General features: G+C 42.0%; 1 protein-coding gene across 1 annotated transcript in view; it reads left to right on the top strand.

The window, feature by feature from the left end:
* LOC311047068 (low-density lipoprotein receptor-related protein 4-like) overlaps positions 1-19,185 on the top strand; it is a gene marked incomplete at both ends in the record, with an annotated part of 65,636 nt that overhangs the window by 26,166 nt on the left and 20,285 nt on the right. Inside the window, 6 exons of the mRNA XM_084059653.1 lie at positions 1,833-1,865; positions 2,363-2,448; positions 2,572-2,712; positions 4,736-4,923; positions 12,021-12,229; positions 12,888-13,082. Coding sequence (XP_083915779.1) covers positions 1,833-1,865; positions 2,363-2,448; positions 2,572-2,712; positions 4,736-4,923; positions 12,021-12,229; positions 12,888-13,082 — 852 coding nt within the window. The remainder of the gene's footprint in view (positions 1-1,832; positions 1,866-2,362; positions 2,449-2,571; positions 2,713-4,735; positions 4,924-12,020; positions 12,230-12,887; positions 13,083-19,185) is intronic.

The following is a 19,185-nucleotide window of genomic DNA, read 5'->3' as shown; positions in this document are numbered from 1 at the left end:
ATCTTAAAGCGACCTTAGGGATACGATCCTGGGCCATTCTGAGCACATGACCTAGCCATCGAAATCGGTGCCGTTTGATTTCTAACACTATGCTGTTGCACTTGGTCACCCTGTGTAGCTCTTCGTTGGATATTCTCTCAGGCCAGAAAATGCGGCAGATTTTCCTCAAGCATCGATTATGGAAGGCATCGATTTTCTTCATATCCCTTATTGTGACTCGCCAGCATTCGGATCCATACAACAGTACTGACTTCACCTTGCTGCTGTAGAGTCGGATTTTAGTTCTAAGCGTGTACTGTTTTGACTTCCAGATGGATTGGAGCCTAACAAAAACACTGTGAGCCTTCCCTAGCCTTGCTCTGATGTCCTTTTGTGTTGCGTTTTCTTTGCTGACTAGACTTCCCAGGTAGGTGAACTCTTCCACATAGTCAAGAGGGTGCCCGTTTACATTGAGGTACCACTCCAGGTACACCTGGAGTGGTATTAAAGCACATAACTTGTGTTTTAGAGGTGTTGATGTTCAAGCCTGTTTGTAGGGCAAACCTGTTAAGTCTTTCGGTTTTCTCCTGCAGATGGGTATGGTTTGAGGAGAGCACCGCAAGGTCATCGGCAAAGTCAAGGTCTTCGAGTTGGGAAAACAGGGTCCACTGGATGCCTCTGGGTCTGTCGGCTGTTGTCTTCCTCATATCCCAGTCGATGGCCATCAGGAAGAGAATGGAGGACATGATACACCCTTGTCATACACCGGACTCCGCTGGGAACCATTTGGATGGTTTACCATTAACAAGGACACTGCATTGGAAGTGACGATAGAACAACCCCATCAGTGAGACCATTTTGGGAGGAATTCCATATGATCTCGCGATCTTCCACAGGGTGTCACGGTGCAGGCTGTCAAATGCTTTCCGGAAGTCGATGAAGTTGATGTACAGTGCGGCGTTCCATTCTATACACTGCTCTATGATGTTTTTCAAAGCAAAGATCTGGTCTGTGCATCCCCTCTCTCTCCTAAATCCTGCCTGTTCGTCTCTCAGGGTCTGATCAACAGCGGAATCAATTCTGCCAATTAGGATCCTGCAGAAAACTTTTGATGGTATCGACAGCAGTGTGATCCCACGCCAATTGTCACAGTTTTGCTGGTTTCCTTTCTTGGGGATTTTGACTATCAGGCCCTTGTCCCAGTCCTCAGGTATCGTTTCCTTCTCCCAGATGTTTCTGAAGAGGTCTGCGAGCACCTTGCTTGAGGTATTAAGGTCGGCTTTCAGCATCAGATTTCATGAACGCAGCGTCCGATTGCTGTGAAACTTTAAATGCATCCATGCATGTTATATTATGTATGTATGTTATAATTATCTTACTCATTGTCTTCATCAGTGAGTGTTGAACTCTAGGATGACATACATGTTAAATTGTAGTCACTCTTAGCTCACAGGTAGCTCTGAATCACAAATGTCCTTTTCTTGAGGCCACTTGACCCCTTGAAAACTTCTCTCATGTTATTGGACAACTTGTCAGGCGTGTTCCACAGCCAACTGAGTTTGAAGGATAATTATATTAGTTTGTTAGTGATGAAGGTCTGTGTGACCAAATCACTAAATTACAACCAACCTGTTAGTTTACAACAAACTATGGATTGTCATTGATTGTGATTGTCTCTTTTGTTAGTTCTGATAAAAAAAAGTTAGTTCCTCATTCCTACCCTGTGAATGTCAAATCAATAGCAGCAAACAGGAGAAACAAAGGACATCTTGTCCTGTATTTCAACAGATAAACCATAACAACCAACCAGCTGTTACACTGAAGCTCATTTTGTTTTTTATGTTTCTCCTCAGCTCTCCAGAATGAACCAACACACAACACAACAGGTAAGACTGTCTGTCTGTCTGTCTGTCTGTCTGTCTGTCTGTCTGTCTGTCTGACGGTCTGTCTGTCTGTCTGACGGTCTGTCTGTCTGACGGTCTGACGGTCTGTCGCCCAGCCTTTCTGTCTGTCTGTCTGTCTGTCTGTCTGTCTGTCTGTCTGTCTGTGTTTGATTAAATCGAAGCCCCTTAAAAACATCCCTCTGAAGCTCATATTAACCAGTGAAATATGTGGACCCCCATCTGAAAATGTTTTGTGCCAGGGACCCCCAGAAGAGAACATTTGTGTTTTGAATGTGAATTATTCAATTTTTTTCAAACACCTTTCAAGAATGTTTTCAAAAATAGCAGATCTACAAGCTCGCAGCACGGCACAAAGTGACATGCTGTGAGCTTGTAGATCTGCTATTTTGGAATAGCCAACGGTAAAATCTAAAATGAAACGGATGCATTCCCAGTTTTTGTATTTTTTTAACTCAAATGTAATGTTTCACTTTCTCCAGAGGTGGAGCCCTTCCTCATCGTAGCCACTAGCTCTAACCTGATGAAGATCAACTTGGACGGCTCCAGCTCCACAGAGCTCAAACAGGTGAAAACCATTAGACATAACAACACATCCTATGTAATCCTATGCAATATTCTACACACACTGCTTTTGACATGCTGGAATGTATTCCTGTCAGAGACTAACACAACTGATGTGGTGTGACAGGACTTGAAGTACGCACAGGCTCTGGACTTTGACTATCAGCAGCAGATGATCTACTGGATAGAATGGGGGTCATGGGAACCGATCATGGGGTGGTTCCACCCCATGATCAGTCGCATGCACATCAATGGCAGTGACGTCCAGGTCAGTGTGACAATGACAACGATGAGGATGAATGACAAGGAAGAGAAACTGAATTCAAATTACTTACAGTATACATGTAATTCAGAGTATTTACTTGTATTAAAAATACTTTGTGACATCAGGGTTAAATATAAAACCAGAAAACAGGAGGTGAGTTTGAATCATCTGACTCCTGGTCTTGTCTCACATGTTTCTCCTCTTTCTGTCCTTGGCTTCCTGTCTCTCTACACCAGGGCTTCACAAACTGTTACATGACAAGGACCCCAAAATAGACAAAGACTCTGGCTGGGATCCCTATTGCAAAATGGATAAAAATAGCATAACTACAAGCTCACAACGTGTCACAAAGTGACACATTGTGAGCTCTAGAATATTTGTGAAAAACAAATGAAAATACTATTCACTACCCTATCCAGTGTTGGGCTATATTACTTAGGAGAGTAATATGTTACTTATTACTTATTACTCCTTTGAAAAGTAATAATATTATATTACTTATTACTTGGTATCAAGAGTAATATATTACATATTACTGTATATTACTTTCCCCACGCCCCCCGCAAAATAAAAGACGTGTACAGTTTTTAGCCCTTTAGAACTGAATCCAATGTAATGGAACAATAGTCAACAGTCTTTATCTTTTTAAATATTTTGCTTCTACAAATTCCATATTTGGAATTGGAACAATAATTATCCTTACAGGAACAACATCAATCTGAACTGCACACACTGGCTGCAGCCTCTCAAAAGCTGAAACAATAAAGTAAACTTTTTGAACATTTCTTAACCTTTTCAACATATCTTACACCAGTCAATATTAATTAGCAAGGGGGGGAGGAGAGAGGAGAGGAGATATAGAGCAGTGGTTCTCAAACTTTTTCATGTCAAGGACCCCGAAATTGACACTTATTAGCCCGCGGACCCCCATTTCAAAAGATATGCCAGGGACCCATAAGAGAAGATTTTTACGTCTCTAGCAGTGATTCTCAACCATTTTAATTTCAAGGACCCCCAGTTTGACATGCATTAGGGCTACAGACCCCCATTTAATGGCATTTCTATCACTTGGACAACAATTTATTTTGTAAAATCTGTCAATTTAACTCTGAGTGTACAAATGGAACCAAATGCACCCTAACGGGTCTGAGAGTGTACAAATGGACACTCTCAGAATTACAGACCCATAAGGGTCCATTTGGTGCCTAATCTGTCATTTAGCTGGGGACCCCCTGGAACCCCCTCATCATTCATTATTGGTTCTCAAAGTGGGGTCCGGGGGTCCCCGGACCCCACTTTGAGAACCAATGATATAGAGGAGAGAAGAGGAGAGGAGAGGAGAGGAACACAGCTGTTTCCTCTCCTCATCAGCAGTTTGTTTCCCCGACCACCAGACAAGTGACGCAGGGGGACTTCTGACAGGGCCATGCCGAAAATAGGTTGCTTTATTCGGATACAATGCGTATCACTGCCTGCCCCTGCCGGTTCTCTGAATTTTTATTTTTAAATAGGCTCTGTCATGATTAATTGACCACATATATGAAGTTATACAACTAAATTCTATCCGAACGATATCTTAAAAGTAAAAAAAGAGGCGGAGAAATACACGAGTCGCCGGTCGCATACGGGTCATGCGCTACGTCATAACTGTGCGCAGGCTGCGTGCTAAAAATAACTCATCTGCAAGCTAAAAAGCATCTCTGTTGACGTAGGTTGATAGCTTGTAGATCTGCTCTATTTTCGCATGATGCGACAACTTGCCTCTACGAGAGACGGAGAGAGAGAGTACAGGCCTTTTTTGACCGAGTAATATGGTATTATATTGCTGTTTTGGCAGAATAATACCTTACTTTACTCGTTACTGGGAAAAGTAATAATATTACAGTAATTTATTATTTTTAATTTGATACTGCCCAACACTGACCCTATCTAAAACATAAATGTAATAATTGCATAAAAAACATAAAACAATAAAACATAGTGAAGTACTTTGTATATTCAGAGTGCATGTATGGTTGATTGACAGGTCCTTCACAACACGTCGGTCAGTAATCCAACCAGTCTGGCTGTTGATTGGGTGGCAGGAAACCTGTACTGGTGTGACAGGGACAGCGACACCATAGAGGTGTCCAAACTAAACGGGTCGTACAGAACAGTCCTGGTCAACACCGGCCTGGACTTGCCAGTCTCCATGGCTGTGGATGTACGCTACGGGTAAGAGCACTGTGGTGACATCATGAACCTCACACTGTGGTGACATCATGAACCTCACACTGTGGTGACATCATGAACCATGACATCATGAACACATGAACCTCACACTGTGGTGACATCATGAACCTCACACTGTGGTGACATCATGAACCTCACACTGAATGTATCAACCATCCTGTGAAACACCACGGATACAAGAAGACTGACTTACATCTAAACATAAAACTGATGACATTGCATCATATTCTGTAGGGGTGTCACGATTCACTTACCTCACGATTTGATTCAAAATCGATTCCTAGGGTGCCGATTCGATTGAAATTGCGATTCTGCGATTAATTGATATTCGATTCGATTCTGCGATTTATTGCGATTTTCTACCCCAAATCACTTTGCTTTAATTATACTAGAACATTTTAAAACAATTCTGAACAATATAAACCATGAAAAGTTGATTTCAGACAAAGTGTCAGTGAAAAAGGTACTACCTTATAAAAAAAAAAAAAAAAAAAAAAAAACAATTTTTAATATTTTGAAACAATTTTAAAATCGCGGCATGAAGAATCACGATTTATTCTTGAATCAATTTTTTTTGACAGGCCTAATATTCTGTACCTACATTGAACTTAAAAAGTCACTAAATAGATTGTTTTATTTTTGTTTTAGTTTTGTAATATAACTAGAAGTCGGGGTCCTGCCCCCTAGCCGTGCACAGGGCTCTAGTGAGGGCTTGCTTATTTTGAGGTTACAAAATGGTGGGATAAAAACAAATAAAAATAAATAAATAATAATATATATTTTTAAAAACAGACGACCCCCGCGAAACATTGTGGACCCCAGCAAAACATCGCAGACCCCTTGGGACCCCGCGAAACATCGCGGACCCCTTAGGCCCCCAGCGAAACATTGTGGAACCCTAGGGGGTCCCGCGAGACCCTTGGGGGTCCCTGGAGACCTACAGCTCTCACTGACTAAATCCACTCCAGGGTTTGAAAATACCCACTTCGGGATTTCACAAAGACCCACACAAGCGTTCAGTAGTCTGTGTGTGTGTGTGTGTGTGTGTGTGTGTGTGTGTGTGTGTGTGTGTGTGTGTGTGTGTGTGTGTGTGTGTGTGTGTGTGTGTGTGTGTGTGTGTGTGTGTGTGTGTGTGTGTGTGTGTTATGTATGGTGCGTGTGTGTGTTTGTGTGTAGCTCAAGGGCTGTTAGCGTTAGCTCCCCGTAGCTCACCCACAGTAAGGCTGAAATGCTCTTCCCCAGACTTAGATGGAGGCTCTAAAGTTGTGCATTTACTTGCATTCTTCTTCTTTTCGTGTCTTTGAAGCATGTGGTTACATGGCAGTTTCCCATTTCTTTACACAGTCCTTTGCATTATTATTGAACTCTGCGAGATCTTTTAAGCTGCACTGGTTAGGTAGTAGAGGGCAGACAAGGCAGTGCTGCATCGTATGGTCCTCTTCTCCACATTCACAGATGGTTGGGCCGGTTTTGTAGCCCCATCTGGCCATAGCAGCTTTTGATCGCCCCATTCCTGTTCTCAGGCGGTTGAGAGTCTTCCACTGGACCCATGGTGCTTCTGAGCCAGAAGGGAGGTCTTCGGAAGGGGGGATTCCCATGTCAATAGGAGGGGGGTCATTCTCAAGCTTTGTTGTCCATAGCTGGAGTCTGGTTTCTTCCCGAGATGTTGTTAGGGGCTGGACATGGCTGAGGAAGCTTCTCCTTGAACTCAGTCGTTGGGCTGGGGGATCGCGTCCATGAAGGAGGTGGCGTTCATCACTGGTAGCTTTCATGATCTCTACTCGGCTGGCGACTTCCCGTCTCACATCTGCACATCTGCCAGCGAGGAGGTGCAGGTTGTTCAGGTTGGTAGGCTTCAAGCAACCAGTGATCAAGCGGCAGGTGTTGTTCATCGCTGAGTCTAGTTTCTTGGCATGGGTTGATCTCTCCCAAACAGGACACGCGTACTCCGCTGAGGAATAGCACAGGGCCAAAGCAGTACATCTTAACACTTCCGTGACTAAGCAATCAATGGGACCGATTTTGAGAATTGAAAGTGGCTTAACTTCTCTCAGGAAGCTCTGAGAAAGTTCCCCTTTCATGACTTTTCCTAAATATATGTTTCAAACCATCTCCGTTTTTTTTTTTTTTTTTAACTCATTATAAATATGAAATACATACCATGTATCCCATCCCAGCCGTTTTATTTCGGCTAAATTGATCGCTCTCCCCCTCTCTCCCCCTCCCTAGAGCACTTTACACCTCGAGACCCCCCACAGAGCGGCCCGTAGACAGCAGACTTGCTGCTGCGCAACTATTCTATGTTGCCATGTCTGCTTATTATAAGCGACTTTGGGCGTCTTTCTATTATTATTATTATTATTATTATAATGATATATATAATTACATTATAATGGTAATACTTTTCTACTCCACTACAACTCAGAGGCAAATCTTGCACTTTTACTCCACTACAATTATTTGAAAACTTTAGTTAGGCTACTAGTTACTTTGCAGATATAAATGTATTTTCATACTTGTTTAGATTAGAGCTTCATGCATGTCCTTTTGTAGATAATTTTTATTAGGTAAATATTTATATAGAAAGGTCTAACCAGGGACTGGGGTTGCAAATTTGCCTCGGATATAAACCCCATTTACAATGCAATGGTTTCATGCCTCACTGTTTTCTTAGGGCACAATGCATGCAGTAACATTTTCATAGACCTGACTGCTTATTTTTCTCGCAAAATTTGGCAACCCTTTCACTGCAGTGTACAGAGTGTTTGCTACTGGATCGCGCTGTTTTAAAATGCTGTGCCAACAGATGTGATCTACAAGCATATGGCTCGGCAGGCAGCGATTGTTTTATGTTTGTAGATCAGATATTTAGCGCAGGAATGAGCACATTTGTGGAACATATAGCGATGTGTTCACTTGTTACGCTGACAAGGAGATGAGAGGGACAGGAGAGGAGACGCTTTCTCATCAGCGTGAACAGCTGATAGAATGAGAGCTTTACGCTCAGACAATAATGTGAATATTATATAATATAATATTGGTTTGTCAAGAGATATCCATGTGTTTTGCACAATGGAGATCACGTAATCTAACCTAACCCTAACCCTGGAGTCATGTAATTAGACAGTGGCTTCAGTGGTTCATATAGGCTCCATGTTTCACTGAAGAGTTTAATGTGTGACGCTACAGATCGCGCTGTTTTATACGCTTTTTTTAAAATAAATATTTTACATACAGAATCTGCAGTTACCATTACAAGTTAGCCTAATTTTATAATGTTTGTGTCTGCCTACAACAACAACATTATGTGGGCTCACTGACTGCGCAGAGTGCAATTGAGATGTTAATGGCTATTTAGAAGACAATGGAACCCCCCACTGTGTGGGTGAGAAGGTGTCAGCTAGTCTGGAGCACAGAGGTGAGACAGTAACGAATAGGAGAGCTTGATTTCTTGTTCAAAATGACCGTTTTGCAGGCTGTGTGTTGGATAATGTAACCTCAGTCATGCCAGTGTTAATGTGTGTGCCGTGGCTCCCCATTTGGAATTGGTCAGTTTCCGTAGGATGTTGTTTCGGGAGCTGACTTTCAATTTGGTGTTTTTGATGTGTTCCTTGAATGAGAGGGTGCGGTCCAGGGTTACGCCAAGGTAGACAGGGTTGGTGCAGTTCTCAAGTGATGTTCCAGACCATTTGATGTTAAGAGGTCGGTTGGCTTCCCGGTTCCTGAGATGGAACGAGCAGACTTGAGTCTTTGCAGGGTTTGCATGCAGGTGGTTGCGCTCGTAGTAGAGTTGCAGCTCATATAGGGCTGAGGTGAAGTTTGCCTCTACTGCTTCAAACGTACTCTCTTGGGATGTTACACAGAGGTCGTCAGCGTAGATGAACCGCTCAGTGCTCTGGTCCATTGGCTGGTCATTGGGGTAGATGTTATACAGTAGTGGAGCCAGCACACTACCTTGAGGTAAGCCGTTCCTTTGTCGTCGCCAGCGACTTTGCTTGTTGTTCAGGGTAACATAGAAGCGCCTATCTTTCAAGAGGGCTCCAATGAGGTCTGTGAGTGCCAGGTCTTTTGTCAGCTCCAAGATCTTTTTTTAGGAGGAGGCGGTGGTTCACAGTGTCGTACGCGGCAGACAGATCAACAAAAACGGCTCCTGTTACCAGTCCTTTCTGAAACCCATCTTCAATGTGCTGTGTGAGATTCAGAAGTTGGCTTGTTGTAGATTTGCCAGGTCGGAATCCGGCTTGTTGGGGGATGATGGCTGGTTCAGCAACTGGGGCCAACCTGTTGAGGATCAGGCGCTCAAACAGCTTATACGGGTGGCATATGCTGGGTCTTTTCCCGGTTTGAGGAGAGCAATGATTCTGTTTTTTCTCCAGATCTTCGGAATGTTTCTCGTCAACATGCAGTTGTTCATCAGCTCGAGGATCCATTTTCGTGTCAGAGGTCCAAAGTGCTTGATCTCTTCTGTGAAAATGTTATCCAGGCCGATAGCTTTACCAGTCTTAAGGGCATTGATGCTGATATTGAGCTCTTCAAGAGAGAACGGCTCAGTCAGTCCGGTGGTTTGGGAGTACTGGAGTCGGTCTACCTTTGGTCTCGGCTGTTTGGTGGTGGATTTCCCATTGAGCAACAACTGATATGCAACTTGGTTGGCGGTGGTGGTGTACTGTTGCTGTGTTGGAGTTGACGGGTCGTTGCTGATTTTTCGGATTAGGCTCCATGCCTTTTTGCTGTTTTTCGCCATATCAGTTGTCTCCAGCAGGTTTTGCCATATCCTCTGGCGGCATTCTGATAGGGAGGTCATGAGTCTCTCACCTACTTCGATGGTACTTTCAGCAAAGGGGTCAGATTCATAGAGCTGTTGGTATTGCTCATATAGCTCACTGCTTTGAGCATCGAGTCCAGGTATGTATTGAGTGCGGAAGTTGTCATAGTTCTTGGGGTCCACTGGGAGATGGGCAATCTTCCTTTCAATATCTTCTTGGAAGCCAGGCCAGTTCGCTTTCCCAAAGTTGAATCTTCTTCGGAATGGAACTGTGGCTGAGGTGATTGCAGCATTGACTTTAATGCCAATGGGGCGGTGTTGGGTTTTTGGCAGTGGCTCCAGCATCAGCTTCTTGCTCAATCCAGTGATGTTATGACTGACAAACACAATATCAGGATTATAACCTGCTTTCCAACGCCCACTGTTGAAGGACTTTGTTTGTTTGGCATCGTGGATCAGATTAAGCTGGTTGCTTTCGGCCCATGCTTCCACTGCATCTCCATCTGGATTGTTGTTAGCGTATCCCCATTGCGTGCTATGGCTGTTGAAGTCTCCAATCACAATTAGAGATGCACAATATAATCGGTAACGTATCGATATCGGCCCATATCGGCCGTATCGGTATCGAACCGATGTCAAAATAAACCCGATTAAATTCTCCGATATTGTATATATTGTATAATAAAATGAACGAGAGCAGTCTCTCTGCCTGTCTATGTCTCTTTAAGAGAGTCGGCTGTAGCTCCTCCCCCCTCCACGCACTCTACATGCTGTCTCTCTCAGACAGAGACAGTGTGTGCACTGCGCAACAGGCTGCTAGGCTAAACTGCTACGTGAACAGAAAGTAGTCGAAACTAACAGCAAACTCTTCACGTCCATAGTTCATACCCAGAACTGTCAGAGGGTTTCTTGTATCTTAAATTAGATTAGAGTAGTGAAACTGCGGAGGATATATTTTCAACACGAATGTGTACATTGCGTCGTTATTTAACATCGACGTAACAAACACTCGTTACACGCGCGCGCGCGCGCGTGTAACGAGTGTTTTGTTTTGTGTTATACAAAGATTCAAATCATTCTGTGATGGCTTATAGCATACAAAAATGATGTCATAGTTAAGTTTGTTACTTAGAAGAATATATATAATTAATGTATTTATTCCATCAATATTTTTCATCACAGTAGGGATAGTGGAGAGGGGGGTTTACCATCAACTTTCACCAGTAAAACAAATTAAAATAAAAAAAATCAGTAATGAGCTCAATATAAATATAATATATCGGTATCGGATCGGTATCGGCCGATATGACCCAGCAAATAATCGGTATCGGTATCGGTTCCAAAAAAACAATATCGTGCATCTGTAATCACAATCTTTGGTTTTCCAGATGATGGTATTTCTGGCACCACGAAAGGTGTTAGAGGTGGTTTGTATACTGAGGTGATGGTAATTCCTCTAAGCTCAGCAGTTAGGACTTCGATGTTATTTTCATCACTCTTAGATGTTGATTCGATGATTGTCCCATTTTTTGCTAGCATGACGCTTCCATGTTTCTCATGTGGTCTTTCTATGAGGGTGGTCATTCCTTCCACACGAGGTCGATGATGTTTAGGTCCACGGTGGGTTTCTTGTAGGCAGAGAATATCACACTGATGCTATCTGCAGAGTTTTGCAACAAGTTCTTCTTTAGTTGCAGATAGTCCTTCAATGTTTAGAGATATGATGGTCAATGCTGGCCTTGGAGGCGGGCGTTGGCCTCTCTTCATGCTCCGGACTGATGGGCTACTGGCATTCATTGAGCTTCAAGGCATCGCTTGTCTTTCGGCTCGGCTTCAAAGTGTTTGGTAGAATTAGTAGGTAATAGCAAGTATTACTTGACAGGGATCAACGCGATCAACGCTTCTACCGTGATCCCCTACTTGCATTAAGTGGCGTGTGACAACACACAGTTGATGCACGTTTTTTACTCGACAGACACGGGCGCGAGGCTGTCGTGTAGTAGGCTAGCGGCGTTTTCAATGGAGGGCGACTCTTGTCGGCTGCACTCGGCTCTGTACGGTTGCCAGGACCCGGATGAACGATACAGACAGCCGAGGCATGGCCGACCGACCGAGGCACAGGTCGCGCATGTGCACCATTCCCAATTGTAAGATAGGATAAGAAGGGTAGAGTTTACCACATGTTCACTACTTTTGTGCGTCACTCTTGTATAATGAAGAACATTGACTAATGAAAAAAACATAAAAAGTTGAATTATGGACAACAACAATATGTTACATTGTCAGTAAAGATGACTCAGTGTCTCCTTGACAGGTACTTGTACTGGTCAGACGTAGGTAAAAACAACCCCCACATAGAGAGGATGGGGATGGATGGTACCAACAGGAGCATCATCGTGAAGGATAAGATCTCCGAGCCATACGGCGTGACGTTAGACTACATCAACGATCGCATCTACTGGAGCGACTTACGGAGGAAACACATTGAGTTTGCAAACCTGGATGGAACCAACAGACACACAGGTAACACACACACGCCAGGTCCGGCACCAGGATGAAATGAGTGAGGCGACAAAACAATGACACTTCACTGGCGCATTTCACTGTTTTAGCGCTCCTTCAGCAGCCGCTGGTTCTAAACTGAGGGTGCCACACACACACACACACACACACACACACACACACACACACACACACACACACACACACACACACACACACACAGGGGAGGCAGAAGTACTCAGATTATTTATTACTTAAGTAAAAGAAAACCCTATTATAATTGGTTGACTGGGGTTCCCCAGGGGTCTATACTAGGCCCCTCCTTTTATCCTCTTTACATTAAATATATTTGCAGAAAGTAGCCGTTCTACAAGCTCTTAACATGTTGCAGTGTGGCGTGTTGTGATTTTGTAGATCTGCTATTTCTGGTGAATTATCTGCCCGGAATAGGATCACTAGGGTTCATGTGGTTAAATGAACACTCCAGAGTGTTACTGTGTATAAGAATGGATTATGTTCATTTTACATGAGTTGTGTAAGAAAAAAACAAGGAAAACAGTGAGAATTTGGTTACTTTTGTAAACTTTATTGCATTTTAACTCTTGTTATAATATTTTTTATAATACTTTGTTCATGTATTTTATAATATTGTGATTCTTTTGGTTTCGTGTGTCTGTAGTTGTGAGTCAGGACATCGTCTACATCACTACTATTACTCTGTTTGAGGATCACATCTACTGGATAGACTGGAGGACCAGTACCACCAGTTCCATCTGCAGAGCCAACAAGACTCAGGGAACCAACAAGATCAGTCTCATCAGCAACCTGTATCCATATGACCTCCACATGTATCACCCCTATAGACAACCTGAGGGTCTGTACCACCTACTGTATACAACACTCTCACTATTCACTGTCACTGGGGGCGGTCATAGCTGAGTGGTAGAGGTGTAACGATATAGTAACTTCATCGAAATATCGAAAATCGTTTTATTTCACTTTTCAACTATCTACTATATCGATATGCAAACAGAAACATATCGTATTGTTTGACTTTGTATCATATTGAATCGTTTTGCAATGCAAATAATCGTATCGAATCGGTTTGCAATGCAAATAATCGATTTTATCAATACTAAGTACTTGTGCGTTGTATTTAGCCATTTTAAGAAGACAAAAGAGAAAAAGGGGTTTAATTACTTTTCCATGACATATCACTACACTTGGTTTATTGATAAATGTGACCCACCACGATAAAGGATAAGTCATCTAGGCTTTTTTCATTTTTGTTTTTTCAGGTCATATGAAAGCAGGGAATCATAGCTACAAATTGACATATTGCTTGTGCAGTTTGACCCACCAGTTTTCGAGATATGGCTTATAGAATGATGCCTTGTAGAGATTCATTTAAATTCATTGAACTGAGATAGCAGGCCTCAAAGTGCATCTTCTGGGATCTGTGGGATTTTAACACCTATCCCAGCATGCATTGCTCAAAGGTGGGGGTCTGAGGGGGGCAATCTGCTGTCTCAGGGTGCTTTGTTCTCAAATCAGGGGGGGGGGGCTTTGAAACTTGATAGCTTGGAGTTCAGCTCCCAGGGAGCTCACATAGGACTTAATTGCTACTAGCATAATACCTTACATGAAAAATATTGCTATAGTAACCTTGGTTATTAGTGTTTATTCATTCATTTTTAAACAGGGCAGTCATGTTAAAAACATCAACAGTGGTGGAAAAAGTACTCTAATGTTTTACTTAAGTAAAAGTATCAATACTGCAATGTAAAAGTACTCTGTTACAAGTAAAAGTCCTGAATTCAAGATTGACTTGAGTATAAGTACAAAAGTATTGGTGTAAAAATGTACATAAAGTACCAAAAGTAAAAGTACTAAAATGTTTGAACATATTTACACCACAACCACTGAACATGATCCACCAGACTAAAATCTTGACTGTGCAAATAAAAATACTTTTGCACAGTGCTAGACTGCTCAAACATCATCTCAAACATTTGCAAACATACAGTAAGTAACAGAGGTACAATGTTACCTTAAAGGGACACTTCGCCGATTTTGATAAAAATCCTATTTTTATGAAGTCTAGGACTAGTCTAGGACCCCATAATTGGCCATAAACATATCCTGGTGGTTTTTTTTGTGTTGTATCTGTGTTTTTAGATTTTAGATCCGTGAGACACGGCTGAAAGCGTCAAATGACGTTTTCAGCCGTGTCTCACCTTATGTCCGCACTACATACTGCAGGTGACTACAGGTGTAGTTCAAACCCAAACCAACCCCCATGGTTCAAAGGACCGGCCCCTGAGGGTGTCTCCCAAACATTTCCCCACTCGGCAACTCCCATTAGCTACCTCACACATGTACTGTCATGGCGTGTGCAAACATATCAGAGTTATACTTTAGTACCCGGACCCACACGCAGCTAAGGCGGGCAGTGAGGAGCAACAACCCGTCGGGGATGTTTCTTAGTGGAACTGACAGAATGTACACGGACCGTGGACGGTGGACGCTTGTCTCTCGAGTAAGTAAACATGCTGTAAAGTTGCCACTATCACTATAATCTCATGTTGTATCCCTTGGGTAGACTAAACTAGCTTGTGGAGCCTGGCGTGAACGGAACGTTTGTCATTGTTGACTTTGATGTAGCCTCGGAAACCCATGTCTTTTTTTTGGAACATGACTGTCATGGCGGAACTTCAACCTGGTGTTGGCACTTTTTCCATTCACAGCCCTTTCATCTACATAAACGTTCGTATTTCAAATATGAAATTCTTACCCCGTGGCCACAGATGTTACAATTGGAATCAGATGGGTCTAAGTACACGTATCTTCCATATTGTTCAATAAAAAAACATTTAAATCCGAACGGTGGCCATTTTCTCATAGATGTATAATGTATCAGAGTGCAATACACATCCCAACCGATAGGGTCGTGTAATTGAAAGCATAAGGAGAAAATGGCCACCGATTGGATTAAAATGCTTTTTATTAAACAATACGGAAGATACTGATACTTAGACCCACCCGATTCAAATTGTAACATCCGTGGCATGAGGTCAGGGCTTTATATTTGAAATCTGAACGTTTATGTAGATGTACGGTCTGTACATGTAGAAAGTGCAAATACCAGGTTGAAGCTCCGCCATGACTGACATGTTTCAGAGCTACTGAGTACATGACGCCGTCGGTTCCCGAAAATAGCAGATCTACAAGCTCACAACGCGTCGCGGACTCAACACTTTGTGAGCTTGTAGGTCTGCTATTTTCGGTGCGCATGCAACTAAGAATAAATTAGGTATCACGTTGGATGATATCCATGTGAACTACAAGTCTAATCTCATGTGTTCTTTCCAATGACAGGACAGAAATTGTCATCAGCCTGCAAAAATGGAACTGCTGTTGAAGACCTGGGACTACAGCCATTTATATTATTTTTCTAAATAAAACGGTTACATTTACACACTGCTTGCTCTACTCATTGATCATGGTATATTCTACATTGTGTAAGCATTTATAATGACAAAATGTATGAACACCCAATTCTATAAGGGTTCTTTTGAACTGTTTCATGATATAGGAGATGGTCTTTCATTTGTCAGAATGGTACATAATTACGTGACTGTAAGCATTACAGATATAATGGTGAAAAACTCTTGTTCATTCTGTTAGTATTTACTTCTACATGTAATCATTATTTTTCTGGGGACCCCAGCACATTGGATTCAACTTTACTTATCTTACAATAGGCACAATAGGCTATAGGAAAACCTAATATTATCCTTACACCAATTGAAAGCATGAAACGGTTTAGTTTAGTGCAAAGAATATAACTGGAAATGACAGTGAAACATTATGCTCTCAGATATACGGAGTCACACATGACATGAGTATGAAACGTTTTGTTTTATTATTATATTGTTGACTATGCCGCATCTCCATGGATGTCCCGACTAGTAGAAGATGGGCGTCACGTCACCAGCACCGGACTGTCTAGATGGTGGGATGGAATGTTGAAAAAAATATGATGCACGCGCGTGCGCGCACACACACACACACACACACACGCACACACACACACACAGACACACACGTTTAGTGTTACTATGCTAATCTATACATGATATATTAGTTTAAGTTTACTATAAGATACAATCAAATCAATACAGAACACAATACAACAGCAGCCAAGACTAGTTTCGCCTTGCTGCCGCAACAAAGACACGGTGATAATGGGACTGTTACTGTTTTCATCCTGGTACATATAGCAAACTTGCAATGGTAGCCTATGGTCCAACTGTACTGGTTCAACAGAGGCAGATTTCACGTGGTCCAAGAAAGAACATGGCTTCGATGTCGTGTTTTGTGATCCAAAGGTAGACAAAAAAGTCAGAACATTTTTGGTAGGGCCTCCCTGGCAAATATGTTGGCGCACAGTGCACAGATGAGGGTCCGTGGAAAAGTACATGAACATGTTTGAGAACCACTGGTTTAAACAACAATCAAAACATTTGGAAACAAGCCCAAATATCAACTACATTTTAGAAACCAGCCGCTTATAATAAGACATGGCAACACTTGTTGATATTGTTGTAGTGAGAACTGGGAGGGGAAAGTTACAATGTAGACCACGCAGCCTCCTCCTCACAAGGAAGTGCAGTGCCCCAAAGCATTGTGGTCATTGTAGTAATGCAGCCAAACCCCAGTCATCCAGTCAAACACACAGACTTCTATATTTTTCTGGCCATAGGGTGCAAATTTGAAATTTTGCTACTGTTATCTACTACAAATATTATTAACATTGAGTGACTGGGACTTCTTCCAGAGGTGAAGTGCTCCTTTAACCTGCACCTGGTCACCTTCAAATTGGACTATTTTGCTTCAAAGTCCTTGAAATTAATGTCAAAAGCAATTCTAGATTCTGGGTCTTTTCTTTGACTTTCTTGGGCATGGTGGTGGGCTAGGCGGTGGCTTAGGACACGTGTCTTTGGCAGGTCCTCACAATAGATCAACAAAAGATCTATTTGTATCTCCATCACAATTAACTGGAGTACTTGGTCACTAAGTACTAGTGCATTCCTGCATAACCAGTCAAGAATACAGTTGACACTAAAGTTATTAATATTAGCCTTTATAAAAGTGAAGCTCACTTGTCTTTTAATTTCATTGTTTGAAAGTGAAGCTTGAAGCAAATGGTTCCATATTTGGTTTCATTAATGTCTTTTCTAAATACAGTATTCAATCAAAATACAAAATAGCAGATCTACAAGCTCACAAGGAGGCGACGCGTTGTGAGCTTCTAGATCTGCTATTTCATGACACATGTTTTGTTTCTAACTAGTGTTGCCATGTGTACTAATTATAAGCGACCTTGTTTTCTGTAAAGTTGCTTGCAAATATTGGTAGTTGCTTTTTATTTGTTATTATTATTTTGTTGTGAGCTTGTAGATCGGCTATTTCCAAATCGTCTATTTTCAAAAAGCTGATGCATATAGGTTTAAAGTGCTCATATAGCCTAATAGTCACTTAAATCTTTGGGCTTGTTTTCATTGACCTGGTTGCTTATTTCTCTCTCAAAAATCTGGCAACCGTGTCATTGTTTACACCACCGAAGAAGAACATGCGGAAGTGATCCTCTTTCCAAGCCCCGTGAAAAATACCCAGTATTATGTTGCGAAACTTACATCATTACAGCACCATAACATGGTTAATACATTTTATTTTGGGATGTACAATACATGAAAATGACGGGCGTAATAACGCGATTTGCGTCGATAACTAATCAATAGCGGACATTACTGCGTTTGGCTAAAAACAGTGTGTTTAGTAACGTCATACAAGCTAATTATTAGCCAAATTCGGCTAGCGCTCGGAGGACCCACTGTTATTTTCGATTCCATTTCACATGAACTCATTTATTTCATATTTACACGCCGAGTTAAGCTCTGACATTTAAGTGATATGTAGCCTGATATTACCAGATTGCTATAGTGGGTTTAGAGGGGTGCTCCTTCCATTCCGACATCTCACCACTCCGACTAGTGGCTTCCGCGTGCGGTTAGGGTTAGGGTTAGGGTTAGAGGCGATGATTGACAGGCAAAATCCCTCACCAGCAACAACCGCAGGCAAAGATTTATTTTTTCATTGCTTTCAGTTGAAAAGGCTTTAGAAATGTGAGAGAAAAACACCTGCAATGGCTAACTGGAGTGGAATTCTCAGTTAAAACTTTTTATACACGTTTGAAGGACCATGACAAACACTTGTAATGTGTCCTCTAAATTATAGAGGCATCAGCCTGCTCAGTACAGTTTATAAGCTGTACTCCAGTGTTTTAAATAAGAGACTTACTGATTATCTGGAGTTCAATAATGTGTTGGTGGATGAACAGAACGGTTTTAGAAAAAACAGGGCTTGTATTGATCATATTTTTGTTATTTCATCTGTGGTAAGAGCTAGACTAGAGGAGGGTAAAAGCACATTTGTTTGTTTTGTTGATTTTAAAAAAGCCTTTGATTGGATCAATAGAGACTTGTTGGAATACAAGTTACTCTGCTCAGGTATTAACGGTACATTGTATAATGCCATCAAAGCTTTATACAAAGCCCCAGTCGCTTGCCTGCAGTTAAACGACCTCAGAACCGGCTGGTTTCCCACTCCATTTGGTGTGAAGCAAGGAGATGTGCTCTCACCCACTCTGTTTGCTCTTTATGTAAATGATTTAGCTCAGGAAATCAAGCAGGCCAATTTGGGTCTATCAATTGAAAATATTAATTTGAGTATTCTTTTATATGCTGATGACATTGCTCTGATGGCTGAAAATGTGTTAAATTTACAGAAAATGTTGGATATTGTGGGTCTATGGTGCAGTAAATGGAGACTTGCCATTAACAGAGAGAAAACTCAGATTATACATTTTAGAAGGAAAGCTGAACAGCAGAGTAACCATAGTTTTACTTTTGGGT

This window comes from Gymnoscopelus microlampas (genome assembly GCF_963454915.1).
Source record: "Gymnoscopelus microlampas genome assembly, chromosome: 6".
In the NCBI taxonomy this organism is placed as follows: Eukaryota; Metazoa; Chordata; class Actinopteri; order Myctophiformes; family Myctophidae; genus Gymnoscopelus; species Gymnoscopelus microlampas.
This window is presented reverse-complemented; position numbering and strand designations above follow the sequence as displayed.